General features: G+C 31.4%; 1 protein-coding gene across 1 annotated transcript in view; it reads left to right on the plus strand.

The window, feature by feature from the left end:
• LOC132917196 (uncharacterized) overlaps positions 1 to 25,429 on the plus strand; it is a 40,443-nt gene that overhangs the window by 4,176 nt on the left and 10,838 nt on the right. Inside the window, exons 2-4 of the mRNA XM_060977814.1 lie at positions 22,824 to 23,056; positions 24,950 to 25,122; positions 25,227 to 25,415. Coding sequence (XP_060833797.1) covers positions 22,824 to 23,056; positions 24,950 to 25,122; positions 25,227 to 25,415 — 595 coding nt within the window. The remainder of the gene's footprint in view (positions 1 to 22,823; positions 23,057 to 24,949; positions 25,123 to 25,226; positions 25,416 to 25,429) is intronic.

Genomic DNA, 25,429 nt, shown 5'->3' on the forward strand with positions numbered 1-25,429 from the left:
TCAGACGCCATTAGGACGGTTCCATACTAATATTATCATTATCATTATTATTATTACTATTATTTTGTTTTTATCGTCCATTAGCCTTGGACGTTCATTTTAAGACTAATCGCATCTCCCGCGAGTGACGTTAATTAAAATGCATACACTTATTTTGTATACAGTGTTCGTCAACACTTCGTCCGGTGTAGGTAAATGGCCGTGTGACATAGCATTACACTCGGGTACTGCTCATTTCCATCGAGTTATTTTGTTAACTGTGTAAAAGTGTATTTTGGGGTGTGTGTTTGTGTGTGTGCGTATATATGTGCACGTGGCAGACAGCAGACAGCAGAAGCCGTACTCGTGATGCTGGGAAACCATAGGTGAACAGGGTATGTTACAATGTTTAAATGTCAACTCTTCTCTACCGTTGAAATGATTGGGTTTCAACGAAATTCCTGGTGAAAAAATGTAATTTCTTTTTTTTAACCTGTAAACTATATCTCGGTCACCCTCTGAGAGTGGAATACGCATACATATGCATGAAGAAACCTTTGCAAGTATTGCAAGGGGTAAAAATATACGGTAGATACGTAATATATTAGTATAGGTTTTTCAAAAACCGCTAAAGTTACTATCAACATGTGTAAATCGAAGGGATGAATAGAATAGAATGGATACGCAGTGTGTTTTGTACTAGTATATTGTTATACAGTGAGAAACCGTATAATTGTTTGAATGTCAAAATAATTATTAGAAAACAATATTGAAATCATTGACGCGTTTTCATATATGTACCGATGTCCAAAAATTATTAAAAAAAAAAAAACTGGAATTTATATTTTATTTGTATTCAAAGACCCAGCCCTCTCTCTATATATATATTTTAATGTACGTTTTCTTTATCCAACAGATAATGTGGTTATAAATGATTTTGAATGCGTTATAAAAGGGAGATGGTACCTACGTTAATAGGTTTGTGAAGGGGATTATATAAAAATTGCCGTTAAGCACGTTCATCATTGATTCTAAGTAAAAAAACAAATACAAGAGGCATATTATTTATTTCCGCTACGTTCGGTAACTATGACTACCGGAAGTTAATCAAACAAAATGTTCATATCACACTTAAAAAATAAACCTACAAACAATTATAATTAAAATTAAAAAATATTTGTTTGTTTGTTTGGAGTGTTATAGTGAAAAGATAATTTTTGGACACAATGGCCATACATATTTGTATATAGCTTTCATTGCGTTAGTATTTCGTTTACCTATTATGTATACAATATATTATATGCATAAATTCATATATACTTGAAACGCTTAAAATGTTAAACGTTTCATGATTATTGCGTCTACTATAAATTATAATATAATAAATATAATATATTATAGAAAAACAAAGCCTTGGTTTTGCATTAGCCAGCTGGATAAATATTTGGTATAAAATCTAGACCTAAAACCCGTCTGCCGTTGCCATCTGTGCTCCATTTAGTCCCCGAAATAAATCGCTATTAAACCGTCGTCGGCGGTTCGTTCGCGTTTCCTGCGATCTCCCTACGTACCATCATTTATATCGAATACCTACGACGATTATAATATTATTTATTAAAAACGCATGTACCGTTTATTTTACCTATCCCAGTGTAATTATAGTTGTCCATTCATTAGCCGAACAACCTTCGGTGGCCATTTTTTCCCGCGTTCAACGACGAATCCGGCACGCAACAACAGCAACGGCATAAACACTGCTGCAGGTGAATATACACGTCCGAAACGAGAATGTGTGCCTATATATACAATACAACATTATATTATATGGTTTTATATACGTAGTAAATTCAAATTTATCCGTTTCCATTTTATTCGACCGATGTCATTGTGTCGGATGACCTCAACCGACAACCGGAGTGCGGTGCAGACCCCTGGCCCTGTACCCCGTCCTACTGGGAGGCCACAGTTAATGTAGCGTCTCTCTGCGGGGGTGATGATCGCGCCGGATAGCGCCGCCGGACAGGTTACCGCATCGCTATGCGTACGTACGAGTATACCGGTCTTCGGGTCGTAAACATTCCACCGGCGGAGTGGATTGGAACCCCGGAGTAGTAACAATTACCGCGAAAACACATATTTTTTCTTTGACTAAACACGAAACCCGACCCAACGCCCCCGCCGACCCACCCCGGGTATTCCCTCGCCAACGTTGCCGAACTTCAAGGATGACCGCATTCTCTGTGCCAACGGTATGAACACCGTCACTATACATCAGTCGGCAGTGTACCTATATAGTTCGTGATGTACCGTGAAAAGTGAAACATTCAGATGTTTATAATTTAATAATAATAATAATAATAATAATAATAATAATCGTCGACTGGTTTGCTGCTTGTGATTTACAGCCACGGCTAGCGGACGAACGAAAATAATAATATAATTCTGGTTGAGTTGTATTATAGGTGACGCGGACACGGCACGTTTGAGACGTCGCCAACAACGAAGACCCCTCTTAACGACGTGCCGTGGACGTCGTCATCGGGCGTGTCGTTTCGAAGAACGAAATAATAATAATCGTAAAAATTGCAATTTTTCGAATATTAATGTCACTTGTTTTAACCCGTTACAACAGATTAAACTGAGCATGATAACGCGTCACGATGTCTAAGACTGTTTAAGATCTCGCACGAGTCTCATTAAGCATATTTTTTTCGTTACTATCGACATATTATTGCTATATTTTTATGGGAATAGTACAATAAAACGCGTGACATCGTAACGACTATAACTAAGAAGCGCTTTCAACGAGATCCACACATAAATCGCTATAAATGATTTTGATAATACAACTAACGATAAAGAAAATAGTTTATGATTCAGTCATAGAAAAAATTCTTGGAAAAAACTTACTATTTTTTTTTTAAGATATAATTTATTACATGTTAGTACGTTACATAGCCTAGGGCGGTTTAAAATGTGTAAGTTAAAACAAATACCAACATGTGCTGCTTCGTTTCCGTATTCGGTTGTGTATAGTTAATAACCACAAAATGAAAAATACGTTCTACGGTAAAATATATATTATGTTGTGTATGTAAAAATATTTCTAGAACTTCCAAGTCCTATACCATAAAATAATGATTTATATATATAATGTCTTATTCGATAGTTAATGTACTAGCAGTTAGATATATTATTTGTAATTAGTATATACTATATAGGTACACAATATAATTTTTAACGTTTTTAAATTTTAAAAACATATTCAAAAATAAAAAGTATACTTCCTCAGTTATTTCATACATAAGTACCTGTATAAAAATAAAACAATACAACATTAAATACTATTATGTTTTTAAACATTTAAATTTCAACACATTGTTTTCTTTACGTGATAAATACAGATAAACAATAATCCGATTTCATAATTGAAATAAAACACATGTAATCCAGCATGCATAATACAATTCTGCTAAACCAACAGAAATTAATTGACAACACAAAATTTAAAATAATTCACGTGAATAAACTGCTCACTTAAACATTCCCAAGTACACATTATTCAATACTTATAAAATATATTATAAGCCCTAGAATTTTAAGCGGATTAGCAATATTGAACACAAAAATTATATTTTCACAAAATCATGAAAACAATAAAATATTATTACACTTCTCCATAATAACACGAAACATAAATATAGTTTACTGCTATAGTAATATATTATAAAATCTAAAAATATATTTTACACATAAAGATATTATATTATGCTATTAAATATTGATTTTTAAGGTCAGTTGTTCTCTAAAAACTTGTTGGCCTCATTGTATAAGAATGAATACATGTAAATAGCATGCAATCTAGACGCACTTGTTAAGATTTTAAACTGAGGTTTTCGATCATCTTCACCGCTTCCGGTAATGCAGTTCATTTCAATATTTTTTTTTTCGAGTACTTCTCTTTGCGTTGGGTTGCCATTCACGAGTCTGGTGAAGTCGCCGCTTCCGTTTCCGAGATGATCCCCACTAACGTGCTACAGCTGTAACCAAACACCCGTAGTCTCTTCCTGTTGAGGGCATATAGAAAAACACCAAAACTTATTGTAAGACCAATTTAATTACAAAGACACTAGAAAATAACCCTCATCCTTTACACCCCATCTACAAAATTCAAAAAAACACTAAAAAAAACCTCTCATGTAATTTAAATCATTTCATTCTACAGACAAAAGTATATAAATACACATAAACAAGTAAAACATTTAGTCTATTGTAATTTTGTAAGACTTAATACCGACAATTTCAAATCAATATATTACAGTAAAATATTTTCTACGAATTCACAATTTTTGGGAAATTGTATTGTAAGCAATTGAAAAATTAGATTTATGTGAATAGTTTCCATTAAAATCTAATCAATTAAAATATTTTAATGTTCTCAATTATATTAAGCTAAAGCAAATATTCATACTATCTATCAATTAAAAATACTTAATAGCTATTTATTTAATATAATTAAAACCAATAACCATAATAAGATCTGATTAAATATTAATGTTTAAATAAATACTACATAGTTGACTCATAGACAGCATTTAAACAAAAAATTATTAAAAATTAAACCCTATAGCATTTAAAATAATCGTATAATATGCCATAATTATAAACAATTATACGAATAATTAATATTTCTTTAATTATAAATGATTCTTTATAGAACAGATAATAGTAGTATTATAATGAAGATCAAATAAAATCCTTATTAAAAAATATATATATATATTTTTGACCAAGTATATTCAATTAACTATTTCTATTATTTGTATAATACTATAATAATTATATGAAATAATTATGTTTCTATGTCTTAGTTAATAGAATATAAAATTAAATTTAACAATATTATAATACATTTAAAATCATGTATAATCAATAGAATGATTACTCTGGTAGATCTTAGATAGAAATGTATATTGACGTATAATCAAAAATATATATTTTCTTATATATTAATAAGTTATATTTTATTTATTTATTTATGGAAATTCAACTAATAATTTAAAAAAACGTCTCGATTGATGAATATTTTTACATACCTATTTTAGTCAATTACACATTCTAACTAGTTACCTAATTTATTAAAAAAAAAGTATAATATTGACTGAAATTATTTTTAAAAGCAAAATGTATTATTTTTCGATTAAAATCTAAAACTTTAAAAGTAATATAACAGCGTCGAATCACGAAATAATGACAAATCACACTCGTGCAATATATGTTTATTTGAAATGATTGCGATGCAGTGGTATACGATCGTAACGTAACGCATTAAATTCCAACAAATCGAAATCGTTTCGTTTCCACGACTTAATATAGGGTGTAAAGGCGCATATATCTCGCTTCGTAGTATTACTTTACCCTCCCACCCCACGCATTCACACACAAAATATCATACTGATATTATACTATTCGGTATTCACACGATCATTTTTCAAGATTACATCGACCTGGCTCCCCGCGTTTTGGGAATCCTTTGTACACCATAATGTTTAAGGATAGGAACTGGTTTCGTGCGGCTCGTATTTTATATTATTATATATTTATTATGGTCGTATACGTATAGAATGCTCGCCGCACACATAACAACAATAATAATAATAATAATAATAATAATACTCCGACGTTCGTCGTTTACGGGTTACTCGGCAGTCGCCATCCAAGTATGAGAACGTCCGACGACGACGTCGAGGAGGACTACGACTAGCTCTATTTACCTTGAGAATTTCTAACCCGTCCATTGTGCGCGTAGGCGTCGGAAGAAAATTCTTAGAGGCACATCGCCGCCGCCGCCCGCCCCGAGAGATGCACACCTGGGCATTCTCCGAGGAAAGGCGGAAAGGTGAATAACCATTATAACGTACACGATGACTCGTGTGGCGTTCGTTTTAATATTATCGCACTTCCTGTGCGCGTGTGCGTTATTGTGCTCGGCGAGTGTGGCTTTGAAGAAGACCGACAGTCGGTGGTCTAAATGTCGTTATGTAACATAAATATATTATAATTGAAAACGCCGACCATGATGAACCTTAAATAGCGTACCCGTGATTTATATACTATATTATTATACTAGCTAATAATGCGCGTATAATCGTCGCGATTAATGTGCATTTTTTTCGTGTACTATATTGTAGTCTCGTCTCACCGCATCCCCGGTACAGCGATGTTAATAATAAGCATGTCGCCATTCTACGTTATCGGTGTGTTCCGTCCGATTTCGATTTGTGTCGCGAAAGATTTTTGATATTTTTTACATCATTGTTACGGTTTACTGACCCTAAAATTTCCCTTCTTAGTGTGTGTGTGTGTGTATATCATGTTTAACTTAGGTATCTGTATTTTCAACGATTTTTTTCAATTCTCATATTATGAATCTATTCTTCCTGCTCCACCTCAGGAAATAAACAGGAGCGGAGAAATTCAATAGGCAGGTGGGAAAATGATCACTGGGCCAATTCTTGTATTTATTTCTGCAATATATAAAATAAGTTATACACCATAAGTTTGAATTTATTTTTTGATTTGATTATTTAATTTTTTTTTATAATAATTAAATATGTTAGAGGTTGTGAAGATTAGGTACTACTAAAATGTAGGGGTCGTCTTAACTAAATGTCTGACGGGGCCATTTCTCATGATCATACACCATCAACCTTCTCGGTTAGTGATCATCAAATGAATGTGTTAGTAAACAAAATATCGTTGTCGCGTCATTAAAGTTTGACGCAAAGAAGACGTTCGACACTGATCGTTGTGCAATAAATTGTGCAAACAGTATACATTGTATATATACTTTCAAATAATTTATATACATATTTGTGGTAAATTATGATATTATGTAGTTGTATGTTCGTGTCAGCACTATTATTATACGTTTTACTTCTGAGAAATCGAACGCGTACAATAACTAGATCGGATTTCGACTGCCTCGAAGCGTTTGTTCACAACAGTATTTAATTTAGAAAAATATCTTATTAACCAACCGAACAATACAAAATATCGTAGTTATAACCTATGTATAGTACCATGATATAAAAAGATAAAACAAATTCTTAAAAATTCAATTTTGCCAGTATATGAATTTCAAACACATTATGTGTATATGTCGCAACAAGTTTAAAAATCGTTTTATTATTATATGTATATACGTGAATTTTATTTTTATATTATATTATTGTCTACCTTTCCTACTTGTGACACGTCCAATAACACTTGTTGTAATAGAGTAGAACCCATATATATACATAAATACTACAGCTATCGCATGTATATACTCATATACTTTCTCTCAAGACCCTGTCTATATAATTTTCTGTCTTAAATAGATTACGTCATAACGTCGTAAGAAACACCTTCGTTTTTCTTTTTCTTGTAATACCAACTTCATTGTACTGATTTTTATTCTTCAGATTCTAACTACCTAAGTCTTTTCAAAAATTGCTATCACATTTTGTACATGACACCGTTTATGTAATACATAAGATATATAGTATAATAATTGGTCACGTAAGCGATACTGTAATATTTTCTTATTCGATTGGGTCAAAATTGTATTCCACATTCCCACCATCCGACCAACCTGACAATGTACGTAAACGGTTTTTTTTGTGTTTATTATTATATAAAAATATGTTCGATTTATATATATATATATACAATATATTTTATATGTATCGCGCGCATTGGTCGTAATTTACTATACAGATTTAAAGTCAATCTTTGTCGTATAATACGCACCATATACTCTATATAGTATATTCTTTACAAAACACATTACCACTTTAGAATGCGTAATATCAGAAAAATATCCAATACGATATTTATTATATGTAAGGTAATAATAAAAGAAAAACCAAACGCCTATAGTTTGTACCTTTATAGTATATTCGAAGAGAACTGATAAATAAATCGGAGTGCGCACCACGAGTCTGCATTGAAAATACTCAAAACATTGTGCACATATATAACACCTGCAGTATTTGTATCCGCAATACGGAAAATATGCGTACATACGCTACATCAATGGCTCGACGGGACAACGTCTCAGTACATACGATTATGTACCTTATTTATACATTATACGTACCTACATAAATATATTTTTCGTATAAATATGTACAACAGTACAACACTAACTTAATTCGAAAAACTTTTTAAATCGTAGGTATATCGCGGTTAACCGTTCGTATAGACACTAGTACACTACCACAGTAGTGATTAAAACCGTGCAGACCGTTTATATTATAATATACAATAGTTACACGTCATGCAATTGCTCAAAATAAGAAAGACGAAGGCCTATTTTTCGTGATTTCTTTAAGTCACGTTTTTTTTTTTGTTTTTATTATTATTATATTAATACGTAGTGAAAAAATAATATGTCTTCTTGACGAATCCTTTCAATTAATTTTTCAACGAGTAATGACAAAAAAATATTATCTAGTGGTTTTCAATTCCGTACACTTTATATACACGTACAAAATACGATGCGTGTGTGCAGGAGGAGATAACATACATACATTCACATAATAATATATAAATATATATGTATATATGGGTTTGATACCTACATATTATACTGTCACACACGGTGACAAATTAAATTCACGCACGAGAACCAGTTTTCATTGAGTTCTGGTCAAAATGAGTTAGCAGAAATGCTTTTATCCGAATTGATTTATATTATTATAAATGAAATAATAATATAACGCGTTTTAACGGCATGGGTGTGTATAGTACAGTGTACTCGTATATATTATTACATATGCCACTGTGCGTGTGTCTGCACAGATCGGTTCCGTTGCTATGATGAAATACGCGCGGCATTTCCGCCAAAATGTTTAATTTTTACGACCGGGCAGGGTCGTCCGTCCGGAAGTCCAGCCCGAAAATTCGACACGTGAAATTAAACGGGACGAAACACGCGCGATGCACAACAGAATAATTATGAAATGCGCTCGACGACAATAGCGCATTAAATCGTAATACAATTGGGATCAACGTGTGTATTAAAGTGCGTATTACACACACTCTCACACACGATGACACGTCATTCATGACCGATCGCTGTAGTACCCTCCAACCCCAAACACATGGCATCGTAAAATCAGTACCCAGGTGACGTGTACACGTACTGTGCATATATGTGCATATATATATACATACCGCGTACACCGCGGTTCGGGGGTACACCTTTACACGGTCGGAGGGTTGTTTGGTTCGGCCCCGATACGTTACGAGAGAACAATAACGCGTAACGATCGAGCCGAGGTTCGGGGGCCGAAAAAAAAATCATCAGGGGGGGGTACTAGCACTTGTGCAGCGTGCGTGCGATTTATATATAATACTGGGATGTCGATGGGGAGGCGCGGCCGCGAGAGATAATTCGTGATGCGAATTGTTAGGAGTTTGTTTTTTTTTATATAAATCGAGTGTTCGCTGCCAATACGATGTGTATAATGTATATACACACGCGTATGTACACTATATATAGGTGGAACACATGTACACTACCTATATAATATAACTTACTATATCGCCATACCGCGCCTTCGGCGGTGATCGCAAATTCAAGTGGCGCAAAAATCATAAATCGAGAGGGGACACGTCCGCGCAGTTATACCAGAGTGCCTATGTATCTAAGTACTTGCGGAAAGAAGGGAAAAGGACTATACGGAAATTTGGCTCTCTGTTTCCATCTCGTCCAACAATATATGACATCTGATATATTATTATAATAACATAATGTGATATTTAATATAGTTTGTTTCGTATGAACAACCGTTCTCGCTAGGAAGTATTAGAATTAAAAAAAAAAAACGCTATGCCTATAAACAAAACGTATACGTTAACTACATGATATATACGATTATTGTTTTCCCGAGTGTATTCATTTGTTTTAAGTATCAAGTTTTATATGATATTATATATTCATAAAATCATATTACTGCTATATCTTTAAATTAATAATTATCAACAGTATCTATTTTGTTAATAATTAAGAGAATGCTATTATGTAATTTACACATAAAAGTTTATTTTAAATCATATATTTTACGTATATATATTATGTTAATAATATACTTGTTACTTCTTAACTATAATAATATGATGGTTGCGTGTGAATTCAAACACGTTGATTTATTAAATCATTAAAATTATGTTATTTCAAACAGATTATCTTTTACGTTCAGAGTAAATTCTAAAAAGAACACACATTCCGACATTGTATTCAAGCGTGCATATTAAAAACAAATTATGTGTTATGACTTCCTTTCATAACTAGCTAAATTTTGAAGTTGTATAAAATAATTGTTCGATATTATTGCCTATTAGCTTATTCATTTGATAATTATGAACATAATATTTCAGTTGAATTTATTTAATCATTCTCTAAATATTTTAAATGGCTAATTAATTTTTATCTAAATTCGTATTTAAGACCAAAGATTGTTTTTCCTTTATTATATGCGAAAACTATCTATCTTATATTTAATAAATTATTTTTATATAATTATTGTTCGTATGATAAAAACACGTCTGTTGTATTGAACTTTTAACAGTTTTTTTTTCTTTTTGGATCGATTTCGTTATAACAATATATATATATATTATATGAATACATATGCCGTTTAACGTCATATAAGATTATGATACAATATGAACAAATGTAAATCATTAGAACCGCTGCCGCCGAACCATAGCACGTGCCGTACTCCTGCTGCCGACCATCTGTCCTGTCTCATATTTTATCACAATATGCCGCCCGTATGTCAAACGATGGCTCTCTTTCTTCTGGTCTTACCCACAAAATGAAATATGAATGGAATTCATTTTAATTATTGTATTATTAATATAAAATACAGTCATACGTATATCTTATACGGTTTCAAATATTTTATGGCTATTATTGGTACTTTGAAAAAACAATATCAAACCGCAGTCGCAATGAATCTAAAGTTATATAATTTGTTTTTAAGAGATCAGCTATTTCATTTAAAAGACAGCGAAACATTCTGGGAATGCTAAACTTCTTTGAATAAAAGCGTTTTACAATAACGCGTACGACTGTACAATACTGTATACTATATAGACGTCTAGACAAATAAAAAAAAAAAACCAGCTTCTTAGTTTTTGCCATGTTAGAGCGTTGTTCTACACGGTTATAAATACGTCTTACATAATAAATAGAAGATTGTTATTAATCAAAATCCGTCGAATTCGTCCCGTTGTAAACGGGAAACGATACGAATTTGTTATTAAATTAAGCAAATGTGTATACACCATGCACACTATAATAATATATTATAAAAGTTATCATTATATATTCAAAGCGCATTTTGTCCATCCGTTGCTGTAATACTAACGAGTGATGACTCCGCTGCAGCTGTCTGTCTAAATATTCTTATTTTAGTTTCCTTCGTGTTCTCAGGACAAAAAATATTTTTTGTTTATTTTTTTTTTTATTGACTTAATTGTTTCAATAGCATTAAGTGTTTTTATAATATAAACAAAATGTAGGTTTCATGGTTTTGTTTAGTACCGGGGGCGGAGCCAAGGTAGAACCATTAAAGCAATACTCCCCTATAAATTCCAGAAATCTTTAATAAATCGTTCAATTATTACTGAAACAACACTGATACATTTTTCTCGAAAGTAATATAATAATGTATTTAATTTTGTCATCAACAATATTACAGAAGTCAAGACTACAATAATTCGGCCATCATTTGGGGTGCCAGCATCCCCGTGAATGAGTTGTAATGTTAGTACTTATATACTATAGACTTGTAAAAACAAGAAATAAAACCCCGATCACATTTATTCTCAAATACCGGAGTATAAGACATGTCATCTTCACCCTAATAATCTAAATGATGTCTTCCGCGCCAATTAAAAAGTTCTGAAGTTTCGTGTTTATCTATAGGTACGACTGTACGCGATTTCTACCGCAGATTCGTGTTCAAAAATCCTGTTCAATGCTCGACTATACGGCGTCGTTTGTTAAAATGCGTACACGCATAACATGTCGTCCACTTCGCGTATCATAATAATATAACGACGTAGAGCGCCACGGGCGAAAAGTAGTGACACTGCGGACTAATGCGTGACGCCGCGCCGTCTCAAAATTAGAGGCGGTTCGTGACTGTCAAACACTATATCCTTGACGTTTCTACTTGGAAACACCTTTGTTTGTTTTTTTCCGTTTTCAATTTTGTCTTCGAGGACTTAATATTTTTTTGACGTTTTATTCTAATTTTGCTTTCCTATTCGCTTTGGTATATATGGGCCAGTGTTTATAGATCTGTTGCCCAGTTTTACGGCCGCCTGCTATTTTAATTTTTGCATTTAAAGCATACCCAACAGTATTGAAACAGCACAATAGCTATTGTATAATATAGGCACGCATACAATACTTACGCGTCACCATTGCTGCGGCTGCTGTTGGTGTTGATCAGATTATTTTTTATTGTTGTTTATAACACTTGTAATAAAACATAAAGCATTATATACGCACAGTACATCGTATTTTTCGCGTGGAATATCTACGTATTTTATACCCCGTAGTAATAATAAATAATGAAATAACAGCATAATGAACAAACACGCATTGAAATAAACAAATCGTAGCGGTCTTATTTTCCTCAGCCCGACGTTATATAATATTAATAAATTATTATGGGCAAAATACCTCCTCCGTCTCATAGAAGTATATACATATTGTAAACCACGAGTTCCACGCACTTACACACACACACGCGCGCACACTCACGTGTATAATATTGTTATGATTATCACGTTTGTTTGCTCAACATCCCGCGGACCACCACCGAATAGCCCTTAGTATGTTGTTGTATGTGGTTTTCGCGTGTAGACGGGTGTGTGAAAAACGTAGTATATCACACGTGACAGTCGCGTTTTTTAGCTTTCGCGATTCCCCGTGATTCGATCGAGAAATTACGGTTTGTCATTGTGTGTATTATATTATTTTACTACATTATGACGACGTGCGTGTTGATATCGTACAATACTCTATGGTCGGTATGGAATAACTTTTTTGAACTATTCAAAAAACAATAACGCACTATTGATTATTTTCGTCTGTTGTTAATTTTTTTTTTTTTTAACTTACAGCAATATTATTACGGTATAATAAATTACACAATTAGATGAGAAAATATTTACTGTACACAGGGCATATTTATTAATCATTCGATTTCCTGTACAAAATACGCTAGAATTCAGCACCCCGGATCGATTCGTTTCGCCATTCTTTTCTCGTATTGTTTGTTTCCTTATTTTCACTTGTTGTTTTCTTTTTTGTAAATTTGCAAATAATTGTGCTAAAAAAAGTGACAATAATAATCAATTCATCAGCTATGGATCAGGTATTGTCAACAAAACGGGCGGTTCAAAAATTAAAAATTACCAAAGCATATTATTCGAATACACAATAAATATTTATAGAAACGAAGACATTTTTTTCAAAATAAACATTTGACATTCTTTTGTTTGCATTTACATCGGTATGTTGTTATGTTCTATGATAACAGTGAAACGTCGGACGTATTTCTGACACCGTCTATACAATAGTAATAATAATAATATGTCCATAAGTATATATTTATTTATTCGACTAGAAGTTACCTACTTTATGGTTTGTACACTATTGAATAGAAAACATCGAGTGCGCTTACAATAATAATAATATTATTTAAAACTCAACACATATTAATGTCTCTCGTGAATCTTGGCATATAGCAATAGAAGTAAAATCACAAACGTCTTTATCTCAATCAGTCGTGTTTCAGTATAACAGGATATAATGTAGCAATAAATTTTCAAATATCGATTTAACTCATCGTGTCCGCCGCGAGAATACATAATACCAATCATATACGATTATTATTATATACTAACGTTTAAGAACACTTCACAAAAACTTAGATTTGCGTGTAACTATTATTATGCCGTACCTATGTATATATAATATACCTTCGCCCTTCATTAATCATAATTATTTACCACTTTAAAATCTAATATCTGTCTGGTTGTTTTAGAGGTATTAACATAATAATATACCACACCACATTGTACATTGCAAGACAATATTATATAATACATAGGTAATGTGCAAGTTTATATTATGCGGTGTTCGTCCGCCACATCGTAACCATGGTTCCGGTATAGTCGGTAAAGATGACATTGCGCAAATTAAACCGTGACACGTGTATAAAACGCACATAACATGTAATTTGGTTCAATTAGGCGTATAACCCCGGTCGTCGATAATTTGTCAGTCTCCGTGGGTGTATTTTAATTTTGGCCACTTAATTAGCCATCCATCTACGTGGCGTTGACATCACACGTAATAAACAACTTCGATGGAGTCTTTCACATAGTACAATATAAGAATACACAATATACACACACACCAGCGTACCATAAGTGCTTATATATATTGTCATATTTTATATTATTTAACTATTACTATTACTATTGATGACTTACGGTTCATCGTCCATGCTAGGTATATAATATGCACCACGTAAATACATCGTCTGCCGGGAAAAAATAAACGGTATAAAAAGCTGCTTTACCCACAATACGATTGTATTCGGTCGGATTTATTATTATTATTAGTAATAGTAGTAGTAATAATATCGGCTTCGGATGACGCGAGCACAAGAATCTCGTTTAATTGGTTCCGTGTAAGAAGAGCGGGTACGCAGTTATTTTACGACCGACCGGTAAACTCTGCTTGTATATATATATATATATATGTATAGAGGGACAGGCCTATATTGGTATGTATGTATAATGTATATATATATATATAGTGTTGAATACCTATTGAAAAGCGGTGGACGTGGAGAGCCCACACGATCGAATGGGAATCACGTTTTTTTCCCCCGACCACCTCCGAGAGACGATCGCGTTGTTTCATATACGAATGTATACCGCGTTTCGGTTTTATACCACTCGTTTACCGATAACATTGCAATATAATACATCAACCGTCTGCGTATTCGTCGTAACGTTTTTGCCAAGAAATTCCTGTTTTTGTTTCATCTTGTGCTCGTTTTTGAAGATTTAAAACCGAATTTTAACGAACATGTGCTTAATGCCCATTGGTCAAATGTGAATAAGTACCTATTATATTATAGTGCGATTCTGTGGCTAGACCTTGAGACGTCAAAAACAATTTGAATTTAAAGAGTTTGCCCACTCGAACCATCGAGTGTAACATACAAAGGACTACAACAGACGTGTGTTTTAACTCGGACAAATGTCGTAAAAATTATCCTCATTATATTTAATATTCTTATATCCATCATTGGTTGGTGCGTGGGCTGTAGTCAATTTTATGTAAATATCCACAGTTGACGAACAAATTGGCATTCACGTTTGTGCTTGAAAGAAATGCTGCTACAACTTTAACGAGAACAAAATCCTACAGTTTCGTTCCAAAAAAAAACCCATTCAGATAATCGACAGCTTCACTGTTAAACAAATAATAAAATATAGCTCGGTGTAAATAATAACGCTCATTTATCCATCGATAACAGCTCTTAACTATACGACATGTCATCATTCATCGTTAGTGCGTGTAGTGTTTAACTTAATTTTGAATCAATATAAAAGATATAAAAGAATACAGGAATACTATAAATCAGAAAACCAACTAGCGTTAGATAAATACATTATATAGATTATTTAGCATTATAGATACCTAATATTAAGTTAAATAAGTATAATAGTTTCTTGAATGTTTCAAACACTACTATATTATATAATATAATATTTATATTTTCAGACCGTGTAATAAGGCGAGGATTGAATTCTAGTCCCTCCATTGATAAATAAAAAATGTATAAATAATTATTCATCGAGTTAAATATACCGGTCTATTTCGTTTCAAAAGTCAAAAACTGTCTGGAAAGATGACTGTGGTGAAACATCTCTAAGGGGCGTTATTTTTGGAATCCTCGATCGTTTTTCCGTCTCACATTTTATCTTAGACCGCGTGGACGGTAGTGTAGTGGGGGTGAATCATTTTTACATCTATATGCACACACAACACACAGATACGCGAGTGCGCGCGCACACGTGTAAGTATCACATTTAGGTTTTACAGTCGCGTAAACCCGGTATTCAATTAGCCCTAAAACCACTCTAACCTCGCCTATAGGGACCGCGATTTATGGATATTGCTTTTCGTCGACTCAAAGCACTGGTTTCATTAACCCTCGTTGATACACTCCTATGGGAAACAATGTCACGGGGATTAAGTCTCGAAGTATACCAGTGTATATACTATATACTTAAACTCGTTTTAACGCCTCGACTTTATTACGTGAATGAACGCAAAGAACGCGTAAATCATTCCTGACGTGGATTATTATAAAATCGATCTTTCTAGAAAATAATATAAATTTATATACATATAGTAAAATTCCATGTTCGGAGAACGAGTTTCTTATAAATATATTATATATATATTATATATTTATATACCTAGGTATAAATTACATATTTACCAATGAATGTGCCGGTTCGTTTGATTAAAAAACGGTATCTTATTTAATCTTGAGTATTTTTAGCGCAAGACTACAAGAGTCAATTCTCCTCACAGACAAATAGCCAATATTAATTATTACTTATTATTTATATTAATTATTCTTATAACTTATAGTAATATAGTTATCTAATTTTTATTCTAGTCAAGTACAAACAACATATTATATACATTTATCTTACTCTTAATCACAGTAATAATTACTTTCAAGTTTCAGACTAAACTTGTTTATTATAAAAATGTGTCAAATGTAAAATGTTTAAATAATGTATGCAATAATACACGTATGGGTACATACAGCAGACATTCGTATAAATGAAAACGGTAACTTCAATAAAAATTGAATCTATTGGCACACTAAAATACATAACACTGATACCTGTATTACAACTGTCTGTCTAATGTCTACAACACTGTCGTCAGTCACCAATAAATTGTATTTTTAGTCTTTTTCAAGTAGTATGCTGTGTTTTTTTTAATAAAACCGTAATTTTATGTCTTTTGTTATAGAATACGTCAGGTGAGCTAACCACTATTAATGCAAGAATCACATTTAGTATTTAAAAATACTTTGTGGGTACTGGGCCCTGATAAAGTGTAGACAAGGCATAATCTCGACTGTCATTCCACTATCGAATATTATTTTATCATTGTCATTAGTGTTTAAATTATTTGGTCAATATAAAATGGCATATTGGCGTTCAAATGTTTGATACCATTTATATACTAAGATTATTTTTAAATTTAATTCTTTCAATATTATTAGTACTTTATTATAGTCTTAATGCTGCGAAAATCGGATTTGGCTTTGGAATCTTACAGGTATAACAAATTAAAATTAAAACGAATATATTAATTATATTTAACAGTTGAATTATAATTAGGGAAATACAGTATATTATATAATCCGTACAAAATAACGGTATTGTACAGTAATAATATACTCGTATTTTAAACTAAAATTTAACAAATAACATTATAAACAATATAAACGTACCTATATAAAATTGGATTAGCGTATCAAACACATTATAAAAAATTATTTTTATGGTTCTGCTAGATAAACCATCCATGCATGATCATAATGACCGATATTAACATAGAACATTCTTCATAAGAAAAAATCTTTTATTAATTTTTTTAATGGTTTGTGTACTGTAACTTTAAAGTGTGTAATGTAAAAGGATAAACCTTTAACCATACACAATATTTTATTAAAGAATACATAATTAATAAGTGCATAAAGTTAACAATAAATTCATTAATACGAAATATTTTAATAAAAAATAAACTTTGATCGTTTTCTTTCCCTCAATAGTAGACTTCCCTTAAAACACTGGCGCCAAAATAAACATTAAAACTCGGGATGACATAGTTAATTTTTTTAATATGTTTATTTATATGCTCAAACATGCCAGATCATAAAAAATAGATTTTTTTAGTAATTTGTAAAATGTACTGTATAACTTTAACATCTTACAAGTATTGTGTTCATTACCTAAATTTAATAAACCTATTATGAACATTAAATATTCACATAATATACAACCCATTATATTGTTTATTATGTAATTATAATTGTGGTTTAACGATGTTGATTAATATCAAACGATAGTAATAAGGTTAAAACTGATTAGTTTCAGATATATTTTATTTATTTGATGGCACAAGTCGACTTTTATTGCAACAAATTCAAAAATAATTTTTGTTCAAATAATCTTTCTGATCATAGATAAATATTATAACTTATATTATGTGGCCATGTGGGTATGAGTATATTATAAGTGTTTATTTTCTGGTGAAGAACAATATTTGTTTTCATTTTCGTTAATGCATAAGTTTAAAATAGTATAATGATAAGATTAAATGGTCGACGTTTTTTCCAAATCAAAAAAGTTCCTACCTAAATTAATCATGCGATTAGTGACAATAGTTAATATACAATTATAATACAATTATTGTATTCCTATTTCCTATCAATATTCGCAAACTTCTTGAAATAATATGTAATAAGAAAATGTGGTATTACTACAAATAAAAAAACTGGCTTGGCGCATTAACATTATTTTTGCAATTTCTATCGAGTCCGCGCGCGTCATTCAACTTTCGACCTACAAAACGCTATCAATACGATGCGAACGCTCGCTGTACTGACCGCGGGGTTTTCGTGTCTTCTAAAAATAATAATGATTTTACATCTTTTGACTTACATTTCGCTCATTTGATTTGCGCGAGGTCAGTTGATAGGAGTAAAAATAGTCTTGACTCGCGTACGTTGCCAAAAGCGGCTCGACCTCGAGTCGTCTTCTCGTGAAGCGCACGTGTTAGATTTCGCGATTCGTGTGTATCGGCAACAACTCATCATTCATCATTTGTATAGAAGATAGATACATCGGAAAAACAAAAACTAGTAACGAAACGCAGAAAACAAATAGTTCATGACATTAAGCACGCAGCTTTGCAATTATATTTTACGTGTATACTTGGATACTATATTATACATACATATATATATATACATATTATTTGTATAGGTATACCTATAGCTACTTAGACCCCGTTAATAATCGCCACGGTGTGTCGAAATCGTCGGATCGTTTTCCCACGATATTCGGGTGCCTGCGCGACAAAAGGATTACGATTAAGTATATAGACGGAGAGAAGACGTAGACATTATATTTTTCGAAATCGCATCACGTTCGTTTACACACAGACGACGTTTCTTTCTACCGACAACGTCTCTCTCTCTCTCTATTTCTCTCCCCTCTCTTTATCTCTCTCTCTCTCTCTCTCTAGTTCTATCTCTATATATCTCTCCTCTCCCCCCTGACCCCCCGAGAGAGATTGTCTCTCTGCGTACCAGAGAGTGGTTTGTCTCTATCTCTGGTCTTTCTCGTCAACCGTCGCGTTTGTGATGTCGTGTACCAGCTACGTAAAGTATATCTACAACCACACTTACCGGTCGGCCCGAGACGGACCGGTCCCGTTTAGTCCCCGCGACTGTACTGCAGTACATAATATAAGACGTGTATACGCTGTCCATGCCTTTTATAGACACACACATATGAGAACGTCCGTTGTGCGTGCACCGTAGTTGCAGGCGATGACGGCCGGCGCGGTGAGGAGTTCACCGAACCCGCTCCGTAAAGTATATAATATATTATAGTTACAGTAGTAATAGCTACAGTACTGTATTATAGTGTAATAGTATATATTATTATTATATATATGTGTGTACCCTCTAGTCGTACTATAGTGTCGAGTATAATATGTGATGTATACCTATTACCTATACGTTCTATACCTATATATGCCAACGGCGCGGCGGCGGTCACGTGAAACGATGATGAGATGCAGAGGCGGCGGCGAAGACTCTCGGCCCGCGGGCAAGAGCGGATGCGACATAAGCACGTTGGCCCGTTCTGGATAATAATTAATTGAGTTTTTCGGTCAACGATAAATACAAATACTGTGATGATATTAGTGTCGAGTAACGATGACATTGGCTATATCGTAATACATGTTTTGCAAAACGTAAAATAGGTACCTACCTATATAGTATGTTAGATCGATACTTTGTAAAGCTGACTTTTTCTCGAATTTATTATGCCTCACGTCTTGTATTTTAAAATTATTTATTTGTTGAATTAAAATATTTAAATGACCATTATTACTATTATACAGTAATTTAGAAACTATGATCGTTCCAATTATATTTAAATACGTCGACGTTTTCAAAAAAATCATCTGTTTTACAATTTTCAACAAAAAAAACTTTTGTTATTCTTGAGAAAAAAATTTGTACCACTACCTATAAAATAAAAAACGTGATGATATATTTGAAAATATAATCTTAAAATGTACAAAAAATCATAACAAATTGAGTTATGTGCGCTTATAAGTAATAAGTATACAAAAAGGAATAACAATATTATAAACAATAAGAATGTTTAAAAAATCAATTTAAATTGCTTTAAATTATGACTTATAAATATTATATGCATATTGAATGTGCGTATGATATTATAGTTTCCGTAAGCTATTCTATACGTAAACCTCTTTAGATCCCGAAAATAACCAATGAAATCGGACATGTCATTAGCAAGTTTTCCCATTCAGATAAGCTGCTGAAGATAACGCAAATAATAACGTGCGATAAGTATCTATAGTGTGATACTTGCCTCGTCGTATGATGTAATAAATAATAATCTGATAAATAGAATGTTTTGGCAATTATGATAATCGTGTGTAACACCTCAGTTACCTATATTATGAAATTTCAAATTCAATACTTAATATAGGTTTTGAACAACTTTATGAAATATGATGTATATGGTTTACTAACAAAATTGTGTTAAGCCACGTGAAATACGTTTTATTGTAACAGTCAACCAGACAAGTAATAAAAAATAAATGTTTTGTTCTTATTTATTGTTTTTAATTTCAATCAGTTTTTGCCCGTCACTTTCAGGATTCATTTTTTTCTTTTTGTGTTATTAAGAAAATACACAATTCATGGTATTATACGGTTCATTTAAATTATTTTTATATACATATATTGAATCAGTATATTTTTCAGTTTATTAAAAATGTTGTGACATAATAATTATTGTTCTTGGATTTTTATTTGCACACGGTTAGCCACTTATTCATGCATTGCATAAAAACCTGAAATAATTATATAATATATAATTAACACATCACAAGTTGTATTTTTAAACTAGTTTTATAGGCACAAAAATTATCAGTTTGTATATTGTGCATAAACGATTACTTTTATTTATGTAGCTATATATATATATATATATATATATAATACATGTACATGAAATTATTTAACTTTTCAATTACAAGATAGATGTTTATAATAAGATCCTCTTTTTAAGCACAATATGCAAATTGACTTTTTAACTATGTATTATTCTTTAAATCAAAAATGCTTAGTATAAAACATAAATATTGTTAAAAAAATAAAACATAGGTACTTAAATTATCATTGTAGTTTAAGCTTTAAAAAAAATTCTATTATTAATTGGTTATTTTATTATATTAATATCAACACTTAAATACTGTTTATATAATTATATATTTAATAATGATTAAATAATCTTATTAATATAACACATTTAACACTAAGGAAAATTTTTGTACCCTAAATTTAAACGATAAGAAATAAAACGAGAAGAATTATGACCTTAAAAATATCTATTTATTATTATTTATTAGTAGGTGTAGTTAAAATAATTTTTAAAACTATTTTTTTTACTATCATTGGTAATAATTATTGAGTTTAGAGGAAGTATGTTTTAGCCATATATTTTTATTTAATAGTGCATTAATAATAACTCATTCCAATTAGGTAAAGGTAATAATTATTCAACGCGCTTATATTGTAATTTTAATCATTAAAGCATATTTAAAAATAATTATATTTTTATATTTCTTTTACTTATAATTAGATACATAATATTTACGACAAATTTATGATATTTAATATTATAACAGTAACGTAAGTATTTCGAATTTCAATCACTTGAACATTAAATTGCGTTAATATACCGAAAAATCATAATATTAAGTAAACTTACAACATTAAAAAATAATATATTATCGATAGAATAGTATTTCATAAATAGGTCTCTGTTTTTATCTACCTATCACCCTATCTATGCAAAACTAATTACGTTCATAAACATCATATACTTATAGTCATTGACTTTCACTGGTAGCCACTAGCCATATGTACATTGTACAGCTTATGAGCTATGGTGTATAAATAATAGAAAATAGAAATATTTTCTCTAAACAGATGGTCGTTTGATGATCACGATAAATCGAACGTGCTGTTACAAAGAAAAAAAATTGTTGAATACTATTACAAGTAATATGCACGTGTTTCACAACGGAACGAGATTTCAAATGAATTACACCGCGGGTGAAATGGGACTATTGTACTAATATAGTAATCATAATAATTTTAGCTAGATTTAAATTTGCATTTCATGAATCGATTTGCTCGTGAGAGCACATTTTAGTGCATTACATATAAACACCGACCTTGGTAAAGAAACGTATTGTTATCTCAAATATTAAATTATATAGGTAGGGTCGTATGTGTAATGTGATGATTGTGGTAATTCTATAGTACATCGTTGTACCACGATGTGTCTAATGTTTCTGGTATTATAATAATATGTTTTTTTTGCAGCTGAAAGTGACCTGACAGCGTTCAGTCTGAAAACAGAACATTTTAAGAGTAAGCAAGTAGAGAACAAGAATTTATTGTTGGCGGAAAATAGACCTATTTGGGTTAAAAGGCTCTACGATCAAGCCGGAGTACCGAGTAAAGTATATGCCAATAAACCTCACATCCATAGATTATCAAGAAGGAAACGGTCACTGGACGACATTCTTTTACCTGACGACATAGAACTTAGAAAGGTCCGTTATTTAATATTATTCTTATTATTTGTAGGTTTGGATAATAATTAAAGTGTTTTTTTTTTTTTTACTCTAAACCTTATTTATAACTTTTTAAGTATTTTATAGGTATTTAATAGTTATTTGATACTAATATAATATAATTAGTAACAACAATAACTGAACGTAATATAAAACTGTACATATTTTGTACGACATTCAGATATAATACATATTTTAAGTGTTTAAAAAAATAACATCGATATCCATTAATACAATAATGTTTTTATTATACAAAGCATTTAACGACATTGAACGGTTTAACTCAGTTCGATTTAACCGCAATAAAATAATTTTATATTACACGCATTAGTAACTTTCAAACACACATAGGTATCTACAAATACTTGTATGTTAATAATGGTCGTTTCTATATTAATGATAAGATCAAAATTCATATCACGGAGTACGACCGTTATTCCAACATCCTATGCGAGTTTTCGGCACAATTATTAATATTTTGAGCGTTAATATAAACAAATAAAATGACGATTTTCTTAAATTTTACCAGATCACGTATATATAATATACAAATATACATATACAATATATTAAAATTATATACGTATATATACACTATACAGCAATAAATGGTCTGACTTGTTGAAATGACTAAAGCCTGTGTGAATTTAATTATTCGACGGATATTAAATGTGTTTTATGACGCAAACGGTTTTGTTACACGCTAACAGTACGAAAAAAAATATTTAAAAAAAATATAAACTTTAGTAAGAGGAATAGATTAATTAAAACCGGATGCAACAGGTGTGTTAAGCATGGGTAGTTGCAATAATAATCTTATCGGCTCACAAAAATTAAACCTTATATTTTAAGAATAACAATTTAGTTCATCCATTGTTCTTTATACAATTTTTCGTTCACTTATTTTTATAAAAAAACCCGATAAATGTAAATACGAGTATATATTATATGCATCTATAAATTGAACTCATTGTAGAGGATTTTAATATTTATTGATATATATATTAAAGCTAAAAAATCACATCCATTATAAGTATAAGCAATTAAAAATTAATAATTTTATAAAAAAAAATACTTAAACATACAATTTATATTATTTTACATTCTATAGTACACTTAAGTTACAAATAAGAGTAGATAGACACTAATACCTATTTATTTTACATACCAGCTGGTGATCCAAGTATGTTATAATGTATTCCATTGTATTAATTGAATCAAATTAATTCACGTTAAAAAAAAATGTGTATAAACAAATAATTGTCCTAGTTTCTCTGTTACCTTTATTAAACTTGTTATTTTTTTTTTACTTGTTGAAACTAATACGAGTAAAAAAAAATTTAAATAGGTAGGCATTTCATTTTTAAAATAAAATTCTCATATAGCGAGAAAGTTTTATTATACTCGAACCTGCCCTTGAATCATCTGAATACTCATACAGTGTTTCATTAGAAGACAAACGTTACAGACTATTCTCAATTGTACCGGTCAAGGTTGCATTTGTGTTGTTAGATGTACAAAACAATATATTCATTCGATTCAGACACCGACCATGTGTATGCCGTTAGATTTACTTTAAGTACCTACACGTACATAAAAGTATTTGATATTTTATTATTTTATATAAACAACATTAATTATTTTAAATGTTTATAATAAAAAATTATGTATTATAATTACGTATAAGAATATTTAAAAAATGTATAAACAGTGGTACGTACCCATACGTGACATATTGCAATACTACAATAAAAAGTGTCCACTTATATTTATATATTGTATTATATTATGTGCATTTAATAATAAATTATAGAGATCTGTCCGTATCATTATTGAATTAAATTAAATTTTGATTTTAACTATACATTATAGCCTGCGGCAATCACCAATCTTCGACCATGGACATCAGAAGAAGTTCTTGGAGATATAACTGTGGCCCCAGATTGTTCATCAAGGATACCTAGAGATCCAAGTCCGGTTTCAGAAGATCAAATTGATCACAAGCTGCCTTCGCCCGAAGAACAGCAACATGTCATCGCACTAAAGTAAGTGATAATATTTTATGCTCTGATAATATACAATCGGAATATTCCAAACTCTCATAAACGAAATTAATTTTTATTTTATCACACAAATTTATTTTTTTTAGATTCCCGCCGCAAATAGTCGAAGTTGACGTATCCGGCAGGAGTTTTAATCGTATGAGCGCGCTTAGGAGATCTCTGCAGAACGTTGAATACGAAACGTCTGTTAGACGACGAAAGAGCAAAAGACCTAGAGGCAAGAGGAGGAATACGATTGCTGGAACTGATCAAAAAGAATTAGAAGCCGTTATTGGGTACTATAACTACA

This window comes from Rhopalosiphum padi, chromosome 1 (assembly GCF_020882245.1).
Source record: "Rhopalosiphum padi isolate XX-2018 chromosome 1, ASM2088224v1, whole genome shotgun sequence".
In the NCBI taxonomy this organism is placed as follows: domain Eukaryota; kingdom Metazoa; phylum Arthropoda; class Insecta; order Hemiptera; family Aphididae; genus Rhopalosiphum; species Rhopalosiphum padi.